The sequence below is a fragment of the Elephas maximus genome, chromosome 15 (genome assembly GCF_024166365.1).
Source record: "Elephas maximus indicus isolate mEleMax1 chromosome 15, mEleMax1 primary haplotype, whole genome shotgun sequence".
NCBI lineage: Eukaryota > Metazoa > Chordata > Mammalia > Proboscidea > Elephantidae > Elephas > Elephas maximus.
In genome coordinates, this window is record NC_064833.1 from 47,835,366 (window position 1) to 47,855,821 (window position 20,456).

A 20,456-nucleotide genomic window follows, 5' to 3' on the forward strand; every position below is an offset into this window, starting at 1 on the left:
AGAGAGAAATGTATTTTCTCACAGCCTAGTTAGTACGTTAGAAGTCCAAATTCAGGGTGTCAGCTCCAAGGGAAGGCATTCTCTGTCAGCTCTGGAGGAAGGTCCTTGTCATCAATCTTCTCCTGGACTAGGATCTTCTCCACGTAGGAACCCTGGGTCCAAGGGGCACACTCTACTCCTGGCACTGCTTTCTTGGTGGTAAGAGGTCCCCCAACTCTCTGCTTGCTTCACTTTCCTTTTATCTCTTATAAGATAAAAGGTGATGCAGGCTACCGCCCAGGGAAACTCCCTTTACATTGAATCAGGGTTGTGACCTGAGCAAGGGTGTTACATCCCACCCTAATCCTCTTTAACCACAGGCAGAGATTATGATTTATGACACACAGGAAAATCACAAAATGGAGGACAACCACATGATATTGGGAATCACGGCCTAACTAAGTTGACACAAAATTTTTGGGGACACAGTTCAATCCATGACAGCTACCTCTTTGTTTTATAGATTAGACCATTAGGACAGACGGGCAGGTGACTTGACCAAGTTCACATAGCTTGGGAGTGGCAGAGAGGGGCCCTGAGGCCGGCTTCCTGCAGCAGCGTTTTCTCCACTACCTCACAGCGCCATTTTCTCTCTTGTGTTTCTTGGGCCATGGGGTTTGTCCTCAAACCACTGTGAACCAGTCAGCTTTACAGCTAAAGGGCTGATAATATAGAATGCATCTTCTGTTTTGCTTGAATATCTTAGTAAGTGAAGTTTGATAGTGTGAGAACCCATTGCCCTCAAGTCAATTCCAACTTACAGTGACCCTACAGGACAGAGTAGAACTGTCCCATAGGGTTTCCAAGACTGTATTCTTCATGGAAACAGACTGTCACATATTTCTTCCACCGAGCGTCTGGTGGGTTCGCACTGCCGACCTTTCAGTTAGCAGCCAAGAACGTTCCGACTGTGCCACCAGGTCTGTGTGAAAGTTACTCCTAGTATATTCCCTTTGTCCTCATTTGTTTTTGTTCTCTTAGTAGACAACCAATATCAGCTTAGTCAAGAACCAATAAACCCAGGGATGTAGTGTAAGACTTCTTTCCCTATCGCTCTCATACTGATTGTTTTTAGGTTATCCCAGCAGGCAGTAATTTCCCGGCAAGAGGGTATTTGCTCTCCCTAGAGAAGTGGAAAACAAATTCTCTTCCCCTGTCCAGTTCTTCCTATTCTCTTGGTTTTACCTGTGCAACTCCAGAAAACCATGGACTTGCCATATCATGCTTCTGATTTTAACCTATCCCACCCCTGATTTCCACCCCAAATAGGAGACTGGAAGAACCTCTCAGGAAGGAGAGGAGGTAAGTATTGTGTTGTTGTCCTTGTTAGGTTTATGGGGCACTAAATGTCTTATTCCTTGTCTTAGAGAGCTTCTCTATGCAGGTTTATGGCTGGCTGCTGCTTCTTGTGGAGTCCCTGGGTTGTGTAAATGGTTAACAAGCTCGGCTGCTAATCAAAAGGTTAGAGGTTCAAGTACACCCAGACGCTCCTTTTAAAAAAGGCCTGGTGATCTTCTTCTAAAAGATCAGCCATTGAAAATTCTGTGGAGCACAGTTCTACTCTGACACACACAGAGTAACCATGAGTCGGAGTCAACTTTTTGGCCACTGGCTTGGTTGCTTCCTACGTGCTCTCTCCTTTGCTCTGCCTTGCATTTCCCTTTAGTGGTGCAGTGCTGGTCAGTGATGTTGGTGATGTCAGGGGCTGTTTTTAAATTCTCCTCACTTTCCCTGGTAGGGGATGGGGATGGTGGGATTCATGCCCTCACAAACATACCTGGTGTGCAAGATTGGGGTCAGCTTTTCTGAATGATTGTTTTGGCCACATTTGGTCTCTCTGGTGCATAGTGGTACATAGTGGCTGAGAGGGCAAGTTCTGGAGTCAGAAGTTCGAATCTTGCTTCCAGTTACTACCTGGGCAAATTACTTAACCTTCATCACCGTAAAACAGGGTAATAGTAGTAACTTACCTCTGTAGGGTCGTGAGGAAAAATGCACTTAGAACCTGTTGTGAGGATTAATTGTGCTTAGAACCTAGCTCAGCACATAGAAACTTAGCAAGTGTGAGTTGTTCTGGTTACTGTTCCAGTCAAAATCTACTACTATTCCAACCTGGATTTGGGTGTCTGCAGAAGCTGCTTGACTTTCAAGTTTAGAGTGTTTAGATTTTGGAACATTTGTGGGACTACTGCTTGAAGCAAACGCCTTATGATTTTCTTTTTCCTAAACGAGTCTCTAATTGCAAATCAAACAATAAAATAATATGCTTTTCTTCATATTTCAGTTTAAAGTCATATTCAGTTTTGACTAAAATTTTACCCTGTAACTCTGTGCCAAGCATTGTACTTAGCATATCTCCATATACTTTTTTTCCCTATAAATGTAATTGTCCTTGAAGAGTCCATGAACTCCAGAGCACTGCAAATCTGCCATTCATCTCCTTATAAAATAATAGGAGCGGCAGGAGACATTTTAAAAAACTGGTGTAAAACCAGATAGAAGTTAGAAAGCAGAATGGCCTTGTGGGACAAGCGCGAGCTTCCGCTCAGTCAGACCTGAGTGCGTGTGCCATATCAACCACTTAATGTATTTCACTCTGGGCAACTAGCTTAACCTCTCTAAGCCTCGTTTGTAACATGCGGATGTTAATACTCTCCCACAGGGAGATTACCCAGGTGGTTAAATGAGAAAAGGAGTGCAAAGCACAGAACAAATCACCTTGACATGGTAGAGCTTCAACAAACATCAGACCCATTTCTGCCTGTTTGGGCTGGATCCCACCTTGCTTAGTGGCAGGATAGAATCCTGTGTTTTATATATCAGTTTTGAAAGCCCTAGTACAATCAGCAAGACTCATACATTCTGTTTTTGTTTTTTTTTTTAACAGATAACTGTAAATAGCCAAGATGGGAAGTTTAGCGGACCCCTGAAGCCCATGACATTTCCCATTCGTGAAGGCCAAGAACCGAGCCAACTTATCTTCCAGGTAACAGCTACCCTTCAACACTATTGACTTAATTACGCATACTTTCTTGGTGGACTTTGCTCCTTACCTAACTGTAAAGCAGGAAATAAAAGAGGCATGGCATATCTCCTTATCAAGGATGATTGCAGAAGCCAAGTTAAAGAGAGAGATGGGTGATCTCAGCTGTGTAAGGAGCTGGGTTTGGCATCCCTCATGCAGAATGTCCTTCACTGTCTCCTGAACAGGGAGCTTGGTACCTGTAGGCTTCACCTCTCCACCGTACATCATATCATTGTTTCTTCAGTTGCTTCATAATTTAGAGAAAATATATTTTAATGATTAATATGATTAATAATTTACCAAGTCTATTTTTCACCCTCCTCATTTTTTGACCATTTAGGAGTTTTCAGTATTACCAGTATTATAAATAATGCTGCCTATACTTCAAGCATGTGGTTTATTGTTTAGAAAAAATCTCGTTAGGGTAAATTCTGTGGAAGAATGCTTGTTATCAATGGCTACAAACATTTTATATCTCAAGTTATTTCCAAAAGTATTGCACTAATTTACATTTCCATCAAAATATGTGTGTTTCCTTATATCCTTACCAACACTGGCTGTAACTGTTTTAAATTGTTAATTAAAAAAAAAAATAAAATGGTAAGATATTGTTGTTCTAATTTTCTCTTTATTATTAATGAGATTAAAGAATTTTTATGTCTGCTTTTTTGTCAATAGTCTATTCTTGTGGTCTTAAAAGTACTGTAACTATCCCATAAATAGTAGCTGTTTGAAAACATAGTTAGAGATGATCATATAATGTCTTATCAAGTTGAAGCCACTTTTAAATTGCTTTTGTTAACATTAAAATATCTGTTAATCTTGTCACACTGTTTAGAAGTGCTAAATGACATTTTTTTTTTTAATCCTAGTAATAAATCTACCCTTATTATGTTTGTTGTTGTTGTTAGGTGCCGTTAAGTTAGTTCAGGCTCATAGCAACCCTGTGTACAACAGAACGAAACACCACCCAGTTGTGCACCATCCTCACAACCTTTGCTATGTTTGAGCCTATTGTTGCAGCCACTGTGACAATCCATCTCATTCATGGTCCTCTTCTTTTTCACTGACCCTCTACTTTACCAAGCATGATGTCGTTCTCCAGGGTCTGGTTCCTCCTAATGACGTGTTCAAAGTATGTGAGACAAAGTCTCACCATCCTTGCTTCTAAGGAGCATTCTGGTTGTATGTCTTCCCAGATACATTCGTTCATTCTTCTGGCAGTCCATGGTATATTCAATATTCTTTGCTAACACTGTAATTCAAATGCATCATTTCTTCTTCATCCTTCCTTATTCATTGTCCAGCTTTTGTGTGCATATGAGGTGAAAATACCAGGGCTTGGGTCAGGTACACCTTTAGTTCTCAAGGTGACAAAGGGGAAGATTACCCAAAAAGCAAGGTAAGCATAGGCTTACTTACTAATCAGTAGTGAAAATTTTCACATTTGTTCACCTCGCCGAAGATTCTGTTTCTAGGTATGGCTGGCATCTGTCTCTCTCCCAAACCCATGGTACCTTCCTATAGAATCAAACCTCTTTTCAAATTTATAATCCCTGAGGGGGATGGATTACTCAGTAAACAAGGTAAGCATGGCCTTACTTGTGCTTACGTACTAATCTGTAGCAGTTTCACCTTTTTTTTTTTTTTTTTACCACATCACCATGTGAAACTGTTCATTACAGATCAGTAAGCAAACACAAGGAAGGCCATGCTTACCATGTTTACTGGGTACTCCGTCCCTGAGGTGACATATTTGCTTTTTAACACTTTAAAGATGCCTTTTGCAGCAGATTTGCCCAGTGCAACATGTCATTTGATTTCTTGACTGTTGCCTGTATGGGTATTGATTATGGATCCAAGTAAAATGATATCCTTGACAACTTCAATATTTTCTCTGTTTATCATGATGTGGCTTATTGATTCAGTTTTGAGGATTTTTTTTTTTTTTCTTTATGTTGAGGTTTAATTCATCCTGAGTGAGTATGGTGAAAGGATACAACCCTGATGCACACCTTTCCTGAAATTAAACCAAGCAGTATCCCCTTGTTCTGTTTGAACGACTGCCCCTTGGTCTCTGTACAGGTTCCTCATGAACACAAGTGTTCTGGAATTCTCATTCTTCTTAATGTTATTCATAATTTGATATGATCCACACAGTTGAATGCCTTTGCATAGTCAATAAAACACAGGTAAATGTCTTTCTGGTATTCTCTGCTTTCAGCCAAGATTCATCTGACATCAGCAATGATATCCCTCATTCCATGTCCTCTTCAGAATCTGGCTTGAATTTCTTGCAGTTCCCTGTCAACGTACTGCCGCAACCGTTTTTTAATTATCTTTAGCATAAGTTTTCTTGAGTGTGATATTAATGATATTGTTCAATAATGTCCACATTTCGTTGGGTCAACTTTATTTGGAATGGGCATGATTATGAATCTCTTCCAGTCTGTTGGCCAGGCAGCTGTCTTCTAAATTTCTCGGTGTAGACGAATGAGCACTTCCAGCTTTGCACCTGTCTGTTGAAACATCTCAATTCTGTCAGTTCCTAGAACCTTGTTTTTTGCCAATGCCTTCAGTGCAGCTTGGGCTTCTTCCTTCAGTACCATCAGTTCTTGATCATGTGCTAGCTCCTTAAATAGTTGAATGTTGACCAATGCTTTTTGGTACAGTGGCTCTGTGTATTCCTTCCATCTTCTTTTGAGGCTTCCTGTGTCATTTAGTTTTTTGCCCATAGAATCCTTCAATATTGTGACTCGAGGGTTGAATTTTTTTTTTCAGTTCTTTCAGCTTGAGAAATGCCGGGCATGTTTCTTCCCTTTTGATTTTCTAACTCCAGATCTTTGCCCATTTCATTATAATCAGTGTTTCTTAAAAGTTAGTGATTTCATGGCTTTCAGATCTTCCCAGAAAACCTCATAAATGCCAGCTACAATTTAAAGCATCATTTGGCTTTTGTCAATGTTTTGAGCTACATTATACATGGTTTCTTTTAAAAAAAAATGTATTTTGAATGTTAAATAGTTAACTTGCAAGTAAACTTTTAGAATGTATCACTTTAACAGCTGAGGATTTCTTACTTATAGATTGTGCAAATGAAAACTTTACCTGAAATGGGTAGCTGTCTACAAATTCCGCAACTTTGTTTTTCCTTATATTCTAATCTATTTTTTGCTTTTTCTCAGTTTAAGGCCAGTCCTCCTGCTGTGGATTTCAGACTAACTGGGGAGACAGATGGAATCTTTGAGATACAACCAGATGGATTTCTGATTCTTACCAAAGCCCTGGACAGGGAAACAAGAGCTGTTCACAGACTCCAGGTGAGTTGAGACAAAGGGATCTACCTCTCTGAGCCCCCCCTTTGTCCTAGAAGCATCAGTGGCACCTTCAGTGCAGAATTCTATTACGGCTCTCCTGACTTTGATAGCTCACATTGCAAACCCCCATGTCCATTTTTTTTACCAACTACAGAGAGGCATAGCCTTAGCCTTTTTGACCAAAGTAACCCAATTCACACTGCCAAGACCCTCAGATAGTGTTGGGAATCCAAGTATGGCTGTACTCAGGTACCTAGGTCAAAGCCAGGGCAACATTTCTTTGATGCTGCACAGGTGTGTTCTTGTGGCTATTGTGGAGACTCTGTGCCCAGACAGAAGGTAGTATCAGTGCTGGGAGGGTGCTGTTTTATGCCTTGGAAGAGGCCGAAGAAACCAATGGTCAGAGACTGACTGAAAGGGACCATTTGCCTCTTTCCCCCTTAGTTTTCATGGTTTGGTATCTGAACACCCAGGGATGGTAGAAAGCTAACTGTGAGAAAAAAGAGCATGCCAACAGCTTCCTCTCTGGTACCTGCTGCTATTGGCCCTGCAGTCTGACCACCATAATGGTTCTGTAAGAGGACATGCACTCCCATAACCTCAGGATCAAAGTGCTCTCATTTCACTGACTGTATCCACTTAGAACAGAAGGATGTCCAGTGTCCATCATACCACACTGCTGGAAAATCAGTCATTGTTAGCTCGGCTTAACTGATAGGGCCTCTATTATAGCAGCTCCCATTTTTTAAAATTTTAATTTTATTACAGTAAAAAAATATATAGGAGCCCTGGTGGTGCAGTGGTTAAGCACTCAGCTGCTCACTGAAAGGTCAGCTGTTCAAACTTACCAGCCACTCCATGGGAGAAAGATGTGGCAGTCTGCTTCTGCAAAGATTACAACCTTGGAAACCCCATGGGCAGTCCTAGTCTGCCTTATAGAGTCACTATGAGTTGGCGTTGGCTTGACGTCAATGGGTTTTTGGGGTTTAAAAAATATATATGTGTCTTAGTTTTTCAGTGCTGCTATAGCAGAAATACCACAGGTGGGTGGCTTTAACAAACAGAAATTTATTTTCTCACAGTTCAGGAGGCTAGATGTCCAAACTCAGAGGCCTGGCTCTAGGGGAAGGCTTTCTCCCCCCATCGGCTTGGAGGAAGGTCCTTGTCTCTTCAGCTTCTGCTTCCTGGTTCCTTGGAGATTTCCATGTGTCTTGGAATCTCTCTTCCCCCTTCTCTGTTCCGCTCACTTGTTTAATCTCTTTTATATCTCAAAAGAGATTGACTCAAGATACACTCTACACTAATCCTGCCTCTTTAACATAACAAAGACAACTCTTTCCCAAATGGGACTATAACCACAAGCATAGAGGTTAGAATTTATAACACATGTTTTGGGGGAACATTATTCAATCCATAATAATACACATAACAAAAAGTTTGCTTTTTTAACTATTTTTAAGTGTACAATTCAGCGGCATTAATTACATTCACTACGTTGTTTGTTTTGGTTTTTATGTTGTTCTACCATCACCACTATCCATTTCCAAAAGTTTTACATCGCCCCAAACAGAATCACAGTACCCCTTCCTACCCCCAGCCTCTGGTAACCACTAGTAAACTTTGGTCTCCGTGCATTTGCCTATTCTAAATATTTCATGTAAGTGGGATCAAACAATATTTGTCCTTTTGTGTCTGATTTATTTCACTCAATGTTTTCAAGGTTCATCTATGTCATAGCGAGTGCCAGAATTTTGTTTCTGTTTATGACTGAATAATATTCCATTGTATGAATATACCATTTTTGTTTTTTCCATTCTTCTGTTGGACACTTGGGTTGTTTCCATCTTTTGGTTGTTTGATTCCCTACTTTCAATATTTTGGGTATATACCTATGAGTGGAATTGCTGGATTATACAGTAAATCAATGTTTAACTTTTTGAGGAAACACCAAACTGTTTTCCACAGTGACTGTACCATTTTATATTCCCACCAGCAGTGCACCAAGTTCCAATTTCTCCATATCCTTGCCAAAACTTATTTTCCATTTTTGTGATAATAGTCATCTTAGTGGGTATGGGGCTAGCAGCTCTCATTTTGGGCTTTTGAGAGGTGTCTTTCTCCCCTACAGTCAGACCATTGGTTCTTCGAGCACTAATTTCTTTCAAGTGACTTTTGAGCATGTGCTATGAAGTCCACTCTCACCAGTATGGTTTCCTTTTCCTTCAACATCAGGTTGCAGCCGTGGATGCTCATGGAGCTACAGTGGAGGGCCCAGTCCCCATCACGATAGAAGTGAAGGACATCAATGACAACCGACCCATGTTTCTCCAGCCAAGATATGAAGGCTCAGTGAGGCAGAATTCTCGTCCAGGTAATACACAGGAGCCTGGAGATGTTTATGGAGAGGTGGAAGGGTATCAGGTAGAAGGGGCAGATTTGTGTGAATAACAGCTGCTCTTACCACTTATTAAGCACTTAATTTTGTTTTATCTTATTTAAGGAGTCCCTGGGTGGTGCAAACAGTTAATGCATTTGTTGCTAACTGAAATGTTGGAGGTTCAGGTCCACCCAGGGGCACCTTGGAAGAAAGGCCTAGTGATCCACTTTCGAAAATCAACCACTGAAAACTTTATGGAGCATAGCTCTACTCTGACACACATGGGGTTGTCATGAGTTAGAATCAACTCCACAGCAACTGGTTTGGTTGATCCTATTTAAACTTCCCAGCGATCCTCTGGGAGTTGTTTTATAACCCCCGTTGCCCTAGGCCAGGGTTTCTCAAGCTTGGCACTATTGACTTTTTGGTCCTGATAATTCTTTTTTTTTTTGGTCAGTGCTCTACTGTGCATTGTAGGATGTTAAGCAGTGTCCTTGACCTCTACCCACCAGATGCCACTGTCTGCACCCCCCCAATCATGACAACAAAAATGTCTCCAAACATTGCCAAATGTCCCTTGGGTGGAGGGTGAGGGTGGGGCAAAGCCACCCCTAGTTGAGAGCTACTGTTTTAGGATAGAACCGGGATTGATGGGAAAAGGAAGAGTAAGCTCACTAGCCCATATCCTCCCAGGAACCTACATTCTCATGATCACCTCTGGCTTCCAGTTCTTTCTCTCTTCTCAAGTCTAGCTCCCAGCTATGGCTCATCTCTTCTTTATGCTGCATTGACCTTTTTCCTTCATTTCCATATCAGACCGTCACCAGGGAATACGTGTGTGCAGTTGGCTTGAATGAAGATTTGGGTAGATGAAGAAATGTCACATCATATCAGTGCACAAAATAAAAATGAGTATTAGATTTCTGAGTTCTCGGAAGGACTCTTGACCATTTCCATCAATTCACTGTCAAGCTTTCCTCTATGTTATACTTAATCTTCTCTTTCTCTCGTTCTTCAATGCCCAATTCCAAGAACTTAGAGAAAAACTTGTTTTCACTTTACTATGCAGAGCAATTTCACTGTCCCTGTCCCTGAGGTTGCATATCAAAGATTCACTAATGAACTCTGCTAAATGAGAATCCTTCTCAAGGTCTTATCCCTTTTCTCTTCACCAATAGGATCTTTTAGAGCAGTGACTCTCAAACTTTTTGGTCTTAGTACAACTTAACTCTCTTAAAAACTATTGAGAACTTCAAAGAACTTTTGGATGTGTGGGTTATATTCAGTGGTATGCTAATCAATGTCTAATAACTGCCTCTGAGGGGAAAAGCCTTGATTCGTAGCATTTGCCAGTTTCCACGGTATAAATACTCCCACCATAGCCCATTTCAAGCTACCAATGGTTTAAAAACTGGCTTGCAAAATTTCTGAATATTTAACAACTGACTCTCATGGGCTGGCTCCAGAACATCATTGGTTGTATCTCTCAACATTTACCATATTAGAAACTAAAATGTAAAATATTTATTAATTTAAAATAATAATAGTAAACATGTTTTATGAAAAAATAACTATATTTTCTGAAACAAAAAATTTAGTGAGAAAAATGGCATTGTTTTAATTTTTAAAAATATCTTTACTGTCGGGATTAATAGAAAGCACAACATTCATTCTGTTATATGCTGTTTTAGTTGAAGTATATGAAGAAATGTTAGTCTTACACCTGTATAAAGTTGGAAAAGGGAGGAGTGTTTTAATAGCAGTATCAGATAAATTTGAATATTCTTTGATATTATATCAAAACTTGACAGGTAGTGGTTTCTTAAAGGTTAGTTGCAATGTGGAATCTAAGACCATATTATCGACATGTTTTGTATTCCTTTACACCAAAATCCATTGGATTACTTTGTTCTTTGAGTCAATCTTTTATGCATGGATTTTTTTTGACTCCATAGACCCCTTAAAACAGTCTCAGGGACCCCTAGAGTTCCCTAGACCACATTTCGAGAACCCTGTTTTAGAGGAAGAGAGCAGAATAAAGACTTATTTCCCCACTGATATGAATTAAGGCACCTTCCCCCATTCTAGGGAGCCCTGGTGGTGCAGTGGTTAAAGTGATTGCCTGCTAACCAAAAGGTTGGCAGTTCGAAACCACCAGCGGTTCTGAGGGAGAAAGATGTGACAATCTGCTTCTGTTGATATGTATAGCCTTGGAAACCCTATTGGGTTACTATGAGTTGGAATCGATTCAACGGCAAGGGGCTTGGTTTTTGGTTTGGTTTCCCTCATTCTGTCTCTATCCCTTAGAAGGCAACAGTTGGTTTGGGTTTTAATTAACTTTTTTTTGTCTGGGTGCATTTTGTTAAACAGGGAAGCCCTTCATGTATGTCAATGCTACAGACCTGGATGATCCAGCCACTCCCAATGGCCAGCTTGTTTATCAAATTATCATCCAGCTTCCCAGTGTCAACAACGTTATGTACTTTCAGATCAACAACAAAACGGGGGCAATCTCACTTACCCCAGAAGGTAAGTCAAGGGCTGTCCTTATAGGACCATCTGAGTCAGAAAAAGGGATCTAGGTCTGTATAATCTTCAGAGACATCTTTTTTCTTTTCCCCTACTTCCCACAGGCTCTCAAGAATTGGACCCTGTTAAGAATCCTTCCTACAATCTGATGGTCTTAGTGAAGGACATGGAAGGTCAGAATGAGAATTCCTTCAGTGACACCACATCTGTGGATATTTTTGTGAAGGAGAATATTTGGAAAGCCCCAGAACCTGTGGAAATTGAAGAAAACTCAACTGAGCCTCACCCCATCAAAATCACTCAGGTAGTTCCCAAGAGCCGACTAGATAAATGCCCTCACTTTGTAGACACCCATACTCATGGCCTTTACTAACATATTTATTAGGTACGTTTTTACGTAAAATAATTACAAGGCAAATTAAGCAGACAAAGGCTCTGCCCCAAAGTCTCTGGAGTTTACCACTGTGGACAGAAAACTCGGATTCAGATTTATACTTGAACTTCAAAAGAGAACTTCTCTGACTTTCACCTTCAAAGTCAATACTACTGATGTTTGTCGCTCCTTGTCGGCGGTATGGGGCATGTCTTCCCTAGAGTGAGTTTTTAGTGGTGCATCTATCAAATGCATGGTTTAAATCTGAGGTTGTAAATGTTTTTGAAAGGATGCTGTTTATTCTTGTGGGCAAAAATCTTGCTCCAATAAACTCATCCCATCAGAGGCTGAGGGCAGAGATGGGACTAGCCAAGGGTGAAAGGGTTCAACCGGCAATCTTCCGCTTTGGAGGTCCTCTACCTACCCCGACCCCATCTCCTATGTGTGCCTGTCCTCTCCACTCAAGCATTGCTCCACAATCCTCTCCCCACTCCTGCCCCACTCCCCACCTTCCAACCCCAGTGCCACCCACCTTAGCTCTTGGAAATCCACTCTGGGCTCCACCAGGCCTGTTCGCCTTCGAGTTTATGTTAAAGTTACAGATAATAGAGAATACTCATAGGATTGTTTGAGTATTATATAATACATAAAAGCATTTAGAATTGTGTCTGGCATGGCATAAATCTTCAATCAACATTACCATTAGTACATCAGACAGGATAGGCTCTGTCTATAGCAAAGACTCGTCTTGCTATTGAGTTTATGTATTTTTGCCGGATTATTTGCAAAATAGCTCCAGGAGTTGACAGTTATTCTTATCCTTGAAGTCCTTAAGACTAAGTATTTAGGAGCAGAATGTGCCATATTTATGTATCATTTGTCTTACTTAAAGTGTCTCTTTGTCCTGTCATTCATCTTCATTGGTGAGTCTTAGAAGCTTGCCATAAATCTTGGCTTAGTTCCTCAGATAATGCAAACCACAAAGCACAATTAGTTTCTTATATTGAAGTTTCATGAATATGAAGGCTTCATAATCAGAATTGGAAAAGAAAACCACCCACAGACTCTTTGGAGGGTTCACATAGCATTGCTTTAGTGAAGAAAAATACCCTGATGTGCTCTTTTGAACAATATGATTTCACTAGAAAAAAAAAAGCTTGTTTTTGGTTGAAAGTGAAAAATGTAACTCACTTGTTATAAGAAACCGCAGACGTACAAACAAGTTTGTCAGGAATTTTCTACCGAGAATCAGAAAATTATTTATTATCTTTTCAGTTCTTTCCATCCAGATGTATCTTTCCTCACAATTCTCTTTGGACCCTGTAGGTGCGGTGGAATGAACCAGGTGCACAATATTCCTTAGCTGGTGTGTCAAGGCTGCCAAAATTTCCATTTTCAATTGACCAGGAAGGAGATATTTATGTGACTGAGCCCTTGGACAGAGAAAAAAATGATTCAGTGAGTAAAATGGGGAGAGTGTCATGGATGACAAGAAAAATTCCTGTGCCCACCTACAGCCGAGTGCAAAATTGATTTTACTAAAAATAATAATAGTAATTGTGTTCTGAATGCCAGCACATCACTGGCTCTTAAAAGACTTGATGATTTCCCAGTTCCAAGCAAATGGAAAATAAGGGAGTAAATGAAATTAAAATGAAACAGTTATTTTCTTTGGCTTCTTAAGGGGATGGTGAGAGAGCCATGGCTTAATTGTGACCTTCCTGTTGTAGTATGTTTTTTATGCAGTTGCAAATGATGAGCAAGGAAAACCTCTTGCAAGGCCACTGAAAATTAGTGTTAAAGTTACAGACGTTAATGATAATCCACCTACATGTCCATCTACAAAGACTGTATTTGAAGTCCAGGAAAATGAAATAATAGGTAAGCAATGGTAGCTGTTTAAATGCTGTGCTAACTACCCTCCCCGTATTAAACCTGTAATCCCTTTTCCTCTCTGTCTGGTAAAAGGTGGGCAGGCGGATCTGATCAGGGATTGATTGCCCCTGTCTAACTGTTGAATGCACTTTGGTTGGGAGTCACACAGGTACAGTAATTCAGTTCAAACAATATCTGGGTCCAGTTGTGCTCAAGTTGATTCTGATTCATGGTGACCCCATGTGTTGCAGAGTAGAATTATGCTCCACAGGATTTTAAAGACTGAGACCTTTTGGAAGAAGATCACAAGGCCTTTCTTCTGAGTTGCCTCTGGGTGGGTTTGAACTATGTGCCTTTTGGGTATTGTGCCAAATATCTGGGTAGTGTTCTTAAATTGGAGATTTTATAATCACTGTCATCACTACTACCACTATTACTACCATGACTATTACTATTACCAATATTACTACAACTACTCTCACTCTCAATACTACTGCTAGGACAATAACCACCTATGCTGGTATCCTATATACATAAAAAAAAAAAAAACATACACAGGGATATTTAATTTCCAAGGTTTTCCCATAAATTCTCTTATTTTGCCCTCTAATAAAACCATTGCCAAAGATAAAATCATCAAATTTACTGAATAATTCAAATAAATATACACGCCCAGTGTCAATAAGTAAGCAATACAAATGTAAGTTGAATTTTCACTCTCCATCCTCCTCCTCTAAAAAAATGGAGAATTCAAGAGCCTGGTAGATGATGCTCACATCTCACCTGTTTTGTCCTTTTGGTGTTGACTTTTTTTTTTTTTTAACCGTGTCTCCATGATACCTTTAGCTTTAAGAGGGACAACGGCTATAAGAACATTATGACTTCTGGGAGTTTTATGACTTCCCTGAATTTGGGACATCCTCTATTTCCCCTTGGTGTTGATACCATTGACTGAGAAGGCTGGTGTTTCTTGAAATATTTTGACCTGTTGTTCGATGAAAATTTCTGATGCTTACAAGCTCCGCCAGTCCAGTTGCCATCAAACTGATTCCAATTCATGGTGACCCCATGTGTATCAGAGTAGAACTGTGTTCCATAGAGTTTTCAATGGCTGATTTTTCAGAAATAGATTCTTGTTTTTTTTTTTCTGAGGTGGTTCTAGGTAGACTTGCCCCTCCAACCTTTCCATTGGCAGCTGAGTGTGTTAACCGTTTGTACCACCCAGCGACTCCATTGACAAGCTCAGTAGCCTCTTATTACTACCATTTCTAGGGCTTTGCTGCCCTTGTGAGCAGATCTTTATATACTTTGTGTTCATTCCTCATTATTTTCTTTTGCACTCTATGCTCTTCCTGCTATTCACTTTGACACAGTGGGTGCTGGTCCAGGGATTTGCTTGCTCAATGCTCAGTCTTCTTCTAGCAGTCAGGAGCCACACATAGGCTACTTGTCAGTGTGTTCTGCTCATGTCCCCTCTGTTTCATTTATTCAGTCTGTTGCCACTACAGAGAGTTCAATGACAGTTTGGAGGATTTTAGTTAATTATAAGGAAAAATCTCTTAACAATGACAATAGTGTACCAATGGATTGAATAGCCAAAAAAAATAAAAGCTTGTGGAATCATCCTTTCTGGAAATCTGGTGTTGTCTGTGTGTGATGCTGAGTAAAGGCTGAAGAACTTTGAAGACATTTCTAGACGATACCTCAAGTCTTTTTTGCGTCGGACCTAACATTTAGAGTGTGCTAGTAACCTATTGCTGCATATTGCCTCTGATTCAGAGTGAGAGCTGAGGGAAAAGTAACGAGCTAGACAGAAGCCAGGCTTTATATAAGCTAATTTCTGAAGTGACATCCCATTGCTTTTGCCATATTCTATTCATGCTTGGTAAAGTAGAGCACGCTTGGTAAAGTAGAGGGTCAGCAAAAAAGAGGAAGACCCTCAACGAGATGGATTGACACAGTGGCTGTGACAATAGGCTCAAACATAGCAACAATTGTGAGGCTGGCACAGGACTGGGCAATGTTTCATTCTGTTGTACATAGGATCATTATGAGATGGAACCGACTTGATGGCACCTAACATGAACACTCATTAGAAGCCAGTCATTAGGCCAAGCTCACACTCAAAATGATGGGGTGATGCAGAGATGAGAAGAGGGGATCATTGGAAGCCATTTTACAGGCTGTCTACCTTATTTGGGAAGAGGACAGTGCTAGTTTCTGTAGGTGAGAGGAAGTCATCGTTGTTAGAATAAATTGTTCCAGGGGCTCAGTATGCTATTTGCCTTTCTAAAAATATGATTTTTCTTTGCAAAAATATTTCACAAAGTCTTGCACGATGAACTTAATGGATCAGAAATTCTTATAAATCAACGTATATTAATTGAGTATATTCTATATACTTAACCTAAAAGAGGTGAAAGACAAGACCCTGCCCAGTGAAGGCTTAACTTCTGGCTGAGTAGACAAGACATGCATAGATGGAAACATAAGTAAATAAAACCTCAACCCAATTCTAAGTTATTCCTCAATATGTTTACATTCTCCTTTTGGGTGTCTTGTATTAGAATCTTGTAGGACTCATGTCCCCAAGTTTTAGCAATACTAACATCAATTCTTGAATTCCATTTGTTACCAAGTCTTACATGTTCAATGGGAAATCGAGCCTCTTATAAAAGCCCCACCTCCCTAAAATATTTCTAGGTATGTCCCTGAATCAATCTGGGCTGCCATTTGTTCTTGGTCTCTGTCATTCAGAGGCAGGGTGCTCCTGTCACTTCTGGCATGACTGATCCACAAAGTCATTTGCCCCCACTGAAGGGCATCTCTGACTAGAATTTCCCTGGCTGCTGATGTCAACAGTCCTCATGGTGCATCTGTTGGCTAGAAATTTCCCCTGGAGTGAAAGGAGGACGTTGTCCTCTGTGTTATGCTCACTTACTTGGGGAGCACGGGAGTCTAAAGGACCCAGACACCAAAGGATCACAGAATTCAGTAAGGCACTCTTTCATCCCCCTACACAGATAGTTTTCTCACAAGAGCACACGCATGCTACAAAGGTAACTTGGTCACGATGGATTCAGAAATAGCAGTTGCCATTACACTCTTCTCTGCTCCTATTGCTCGTGATGGCTCCCAGGCCACTCATGATGGCTCCCAGGCCATGACACACATCTGTATGTGTTCAGCTCCATTATAGACATATCACAGGTCCTTCTCTTCTCCCTCAACTCCCCCAACTCTTAATTTTTATATGAATCAGTGGATGCAAGGAGATATGGGGGAGGGTAACCTAACTCCACAAATAGGATGTATTGAAGTTTTAGCTCCAAGGTAGGATTCTTGCTGCATGTAAAACACAACCCAAACCATAAGTCAATTTTGACTCATAGCAACCCTACAGGACAGAGTAGAGAGATCTACAGATCAGAGGAAGATGATCTGGAACCTACTGAAGCTCACCCAGAGCTGGGTGGGGCACTGAGTCATAGCCACTGTCTTCTGTTGAAACTCCTTGGACTGGAACGCTCACAGGAACAAAATACTCAGGACCATAAACTGCAGCATGGCAGAGAGGCTACACACTTGTTCTTTGCCCTGTGTTATCTTTGGGGTGGAGTCAGTCCCTGTGATTGTTCCTTAAAGTTGCATAGAAACAACATCAGGGACTTGGTTTCTCCTCATTTAACCATACAATGTGCCATGGAAAGGGTTAGAAGAAACAAAATAAATCTAAGAACCTTCATCTGCTACCCAAATTTACTTACAGTATTTTCTAGGAATCTGCTTATCCAGTGAAACCATTTTTAATAGGTTGGTTAGACCCTGTAGTGGATTGATTTTCTTCTTTCCTTCTCCACAGGTAGCAATATTGGGACTTTAATTGCTCATGACATGGATCAAAAGAGCACTGCCAACAGTATTTTACAGTACAAAATTGTGGAGCAAATCCCCACAATTCCTAAAGATGGACTTTTCCTGGTTCAAACCTATAGTGGAGTATTCCAGTTAGCTCAGCAATCCTTGAAGAAGCAATATGCTCCCCAGTACAACTTAACAGTAGAGGTGTCCGACAAAGGTTAGTATTACACACACTGTTGTGAGTAAAAAGAATTGTTTTCCTTTTAGTTTTGATTTATTAAACTGCTTTAATTCCTGGGTATATTATAGGATGATGTCATTTGACAGTTCTTTGGTTCCTATGCAAAACGTACACACAACGTGGAAGAAATGCTATTTCAACATTATAAAGGCCAGTGTTGCAGCTTAGGCAACATTGTTGTGTTGGTTCCAGCCTTCCAAGAAGAAGGTGTTAAGAGGGGATTAAATATGCAAGGATTTTATTAGAGGACATGGGTGTGAGAGAAAATGAGGAGGGAGACAAGGAAATCTGGGAAAGCCATCAGACCCCAATACAAGCCTGACCCTGAAGGAGGGAGACAGGGAAGGAAGGAAGCTTGGGTGGTAATATTCCAGACCACTATGCAATCTGAGGAAGCCTCAGCAAGCCCTTGAGCCACGGTCAGTCATCAGAGGAGCCCAGTATCTCCAGGAATGAGTTTACCTTAGCATCCCTGCAGTGCTTGGTCTCTGGCTGGAAACAACCCACCAGAAGGGAGATCGGGATGCAAATAGGGCAATGCATTTCAGACGTAGCAGTGGGACCATCTATCAAGTAAGATTCCTCTCGTAGGAGGTATTCAGGGCACACTATTAGGGCCACCACAGTCAAGACCAAGAAAATTAATTGTATTCCCAACTCTCCCTTTCAGACTCAGAGGTGCTCTGCGGTAGTAAAGTGGAGGAGAAATGCACCTCTTGGGAAGTTCCATCTTCTCCTATAGCTTCTATCTGGCCATTTCACAATATCAGGAGACATTTCCCTCTCCTCTGAAAATTTCAGAGCAAGTGCCTATTAACCTTTGTGGATCACAACAGTCTTTGAGAATTTGATGAAAGCTGTGCATTCTCAGGCAAACACACACATGCACAGACACACAAAAATGCACTTACTCAGAGATGACTCATGCCCGCTATACTCCTAGAAGGTAGAGAATTCGTCCTTGGATTAACAGGCATTGAATCTTAAGTTACCAAATTTGTTGCCATCGAGTCGGTTCCAACTCATAGAGAACCTATAGGACAGAGTAGAACTTCCCCATAGGGTTTCCAAGGCTGTAAATCTTTACGGAAGCAGGCTGCTACATCTTTATTCCACAGAGTGGCTGGTGGGTTCTAACCACTGCAGCAGAATGCTTAACCACTGCACCACTAGGGCTCCTTTTGCTCTGTTAGGTTACCAAATGATTCAGTAATTGTCATGCTAGGAGACTCAGGGTATGGAGAAGAAAAGAGCATTATTGTGCCCTGTGCTTGAGATTTCTCTCTGTTATACAGACATTAATATAGTGGGGAGACTGGGGGTTTAGTGGGCCCCCAACGCAGAAAGTTTGAAACCCAGTAATTAGGCAGATATTGAGGGCCTGCTATTTGTCTACTATTATGTTATGAGGTACAACAGAAGTGAGTATAATGAATCATCTGCACCCATGATGTACTAACAATTTCACACTACCGGCCACCCATTCTTTCAGCAAACATTTATTGAGCATTTATCTTGTTTGAGGCACCATGCAAGATATTAGGGATAAAGAGATGAATAAGACCCAGTGTCTGTCCTCAAAGGGACACTCATTCTGGTAGAGGAGATAGATATGAGCCTAAATAAATTGCAAGAAACTTGTACAAGGTAGCCCATGGTAGTAACTAGTGTCTTAGTGGAGAGAGAGAAAGTATGGCTTTTTGTGATGGTGTCACTGAGGTGGATTTTGAAAGATGCCTATGACAAGTTACGAAATGGTGTAGGGCCTACGTTGGTGTGGGAAGTCCACTTGCAAAGGCATGGGGAACTGAAGCAGTTAGAGCATAAAGTGAAAATCAGGATATAAATTATTTATGTGCATGAGTGTATCTACAGAAAACACGGACCAGATTATAAAATATATTTACACATAAATAACATACAGTCCGTGTGTGTTTTGATGAAATTAAATTCAATTATTGCACTTCAGAAAATGAGAGCAGAGGCTGTAATTATCATAAACCAAAAAACCAAACCCAGTGCCATTGAGTCAATTCCGACTCATAGTGACCCTATAGGACAGAGTAGAACTGCCCCATAGAGTTTCCAAGGAGCTCCTGGCAGATTCAAACTGCCAACCATTTGGTTAGCAGCCGTAGAACTTAACCACTACGCCATCAGGGTTTCCTAGTTTCATGTAAAACCAGCAAGAGCCTTTTACTAAGGAGGCCTACTGGTGGCCCAAGTGAGAATCAGGCAGACCAGTGAGCCAGTGAGTTTAGATCCTAGGACCTCCCCAATCTTCAGCCACTCATGCTGTCCTCAAATGTTCTGGCGACTAGCCCCAGCCTTAATCAACATTTGTTTACTTATAATTAAATTATGATTTTTTTATGTGCCTGGTATTGAACACAGGCTTTGAAGTTGGACTACCTGGCTATATTCATCAGGATCCCAGTGGGGAAACAGATGGGCCCCTCCAAAGGGGTAACTGAAAATAGTTTAATGAAGGGATTATTTGTAAAGGTTGTGGCCAGGGTTAAGGGAAACCAACAGAAGGTGTGAAGCACAATGGGTGAGGGGAGCTTTATGACCCTAAGGCCTGAAGAGAAAGGAGAGGGGAGCATACCCTGAACCAGCAAGACCTGAGACAGCAGCAATAGAAGATAGCTGCTGGGAGAGGGGAGGAGGACGGTAGGAGGTAAGCGGAACATCACCCCTGAACTCTCTCCTCCTGTCCCCCTCCCATGTCCTGCTGGTGTCTCCCAGTGGCAGAGCCCAGCTCTTACCCAGAGGCAAGGACACCTGCTGCTGCAGTGCAAGTCAGCCTCCCTGGTGCA

The 20,456-nt window shown here is 41.1% G+C and overlaps 1 protein-coding gene across 1 annotated transcript in view; it reads left to right on the forward strand.

The window, feature by feature from the left end:
- The window catches only part of CDH17 (cadherin 17), a 68,841-nt gene that overhangs the window by 24,825 nt on the left and 23,560 nt on the right, over nucleotides 1–20,456 (forward strand). Inside the window, exons 2-9 of the mRNA XM_049853898.1 lie at nucleotides 2,927–3,025; nucleotides 6,250–6,384; nucleotides 8,614–8,752; nucleotides 11,129–11,287; nucleotides 11,392–11,591; nucleotides 12,987–13,118; nucleotides 13,391–13,541; nucleotides 17,398–17,613. Coding sequence (XP_049709855.1) covers nucleotides 2,927–3,025; nucleotides 6,250–6,384; nucleotides 8,614–8,752; nucleotides 11,129–11,287; nucleotides 11,392–11,591; nucleotides 12,987–13,118; nucleotides 13,391–13,541; nucleotides 17,398–17,613 — 1,231 coding nt within the window. The remainder of the gene's footprint in view (nucleotides 1–2,926; nucleotides 3,026–6,249; nucleotides 6,385–8,613; nucleotides 8,753–11,128; nucleotides 11,288–11,391; nucleotides 11,592–12,986; nucleotides 13,119–13,390; nucleotides 13,542–17,397; nucleotides 17,614–20,456) is intronic.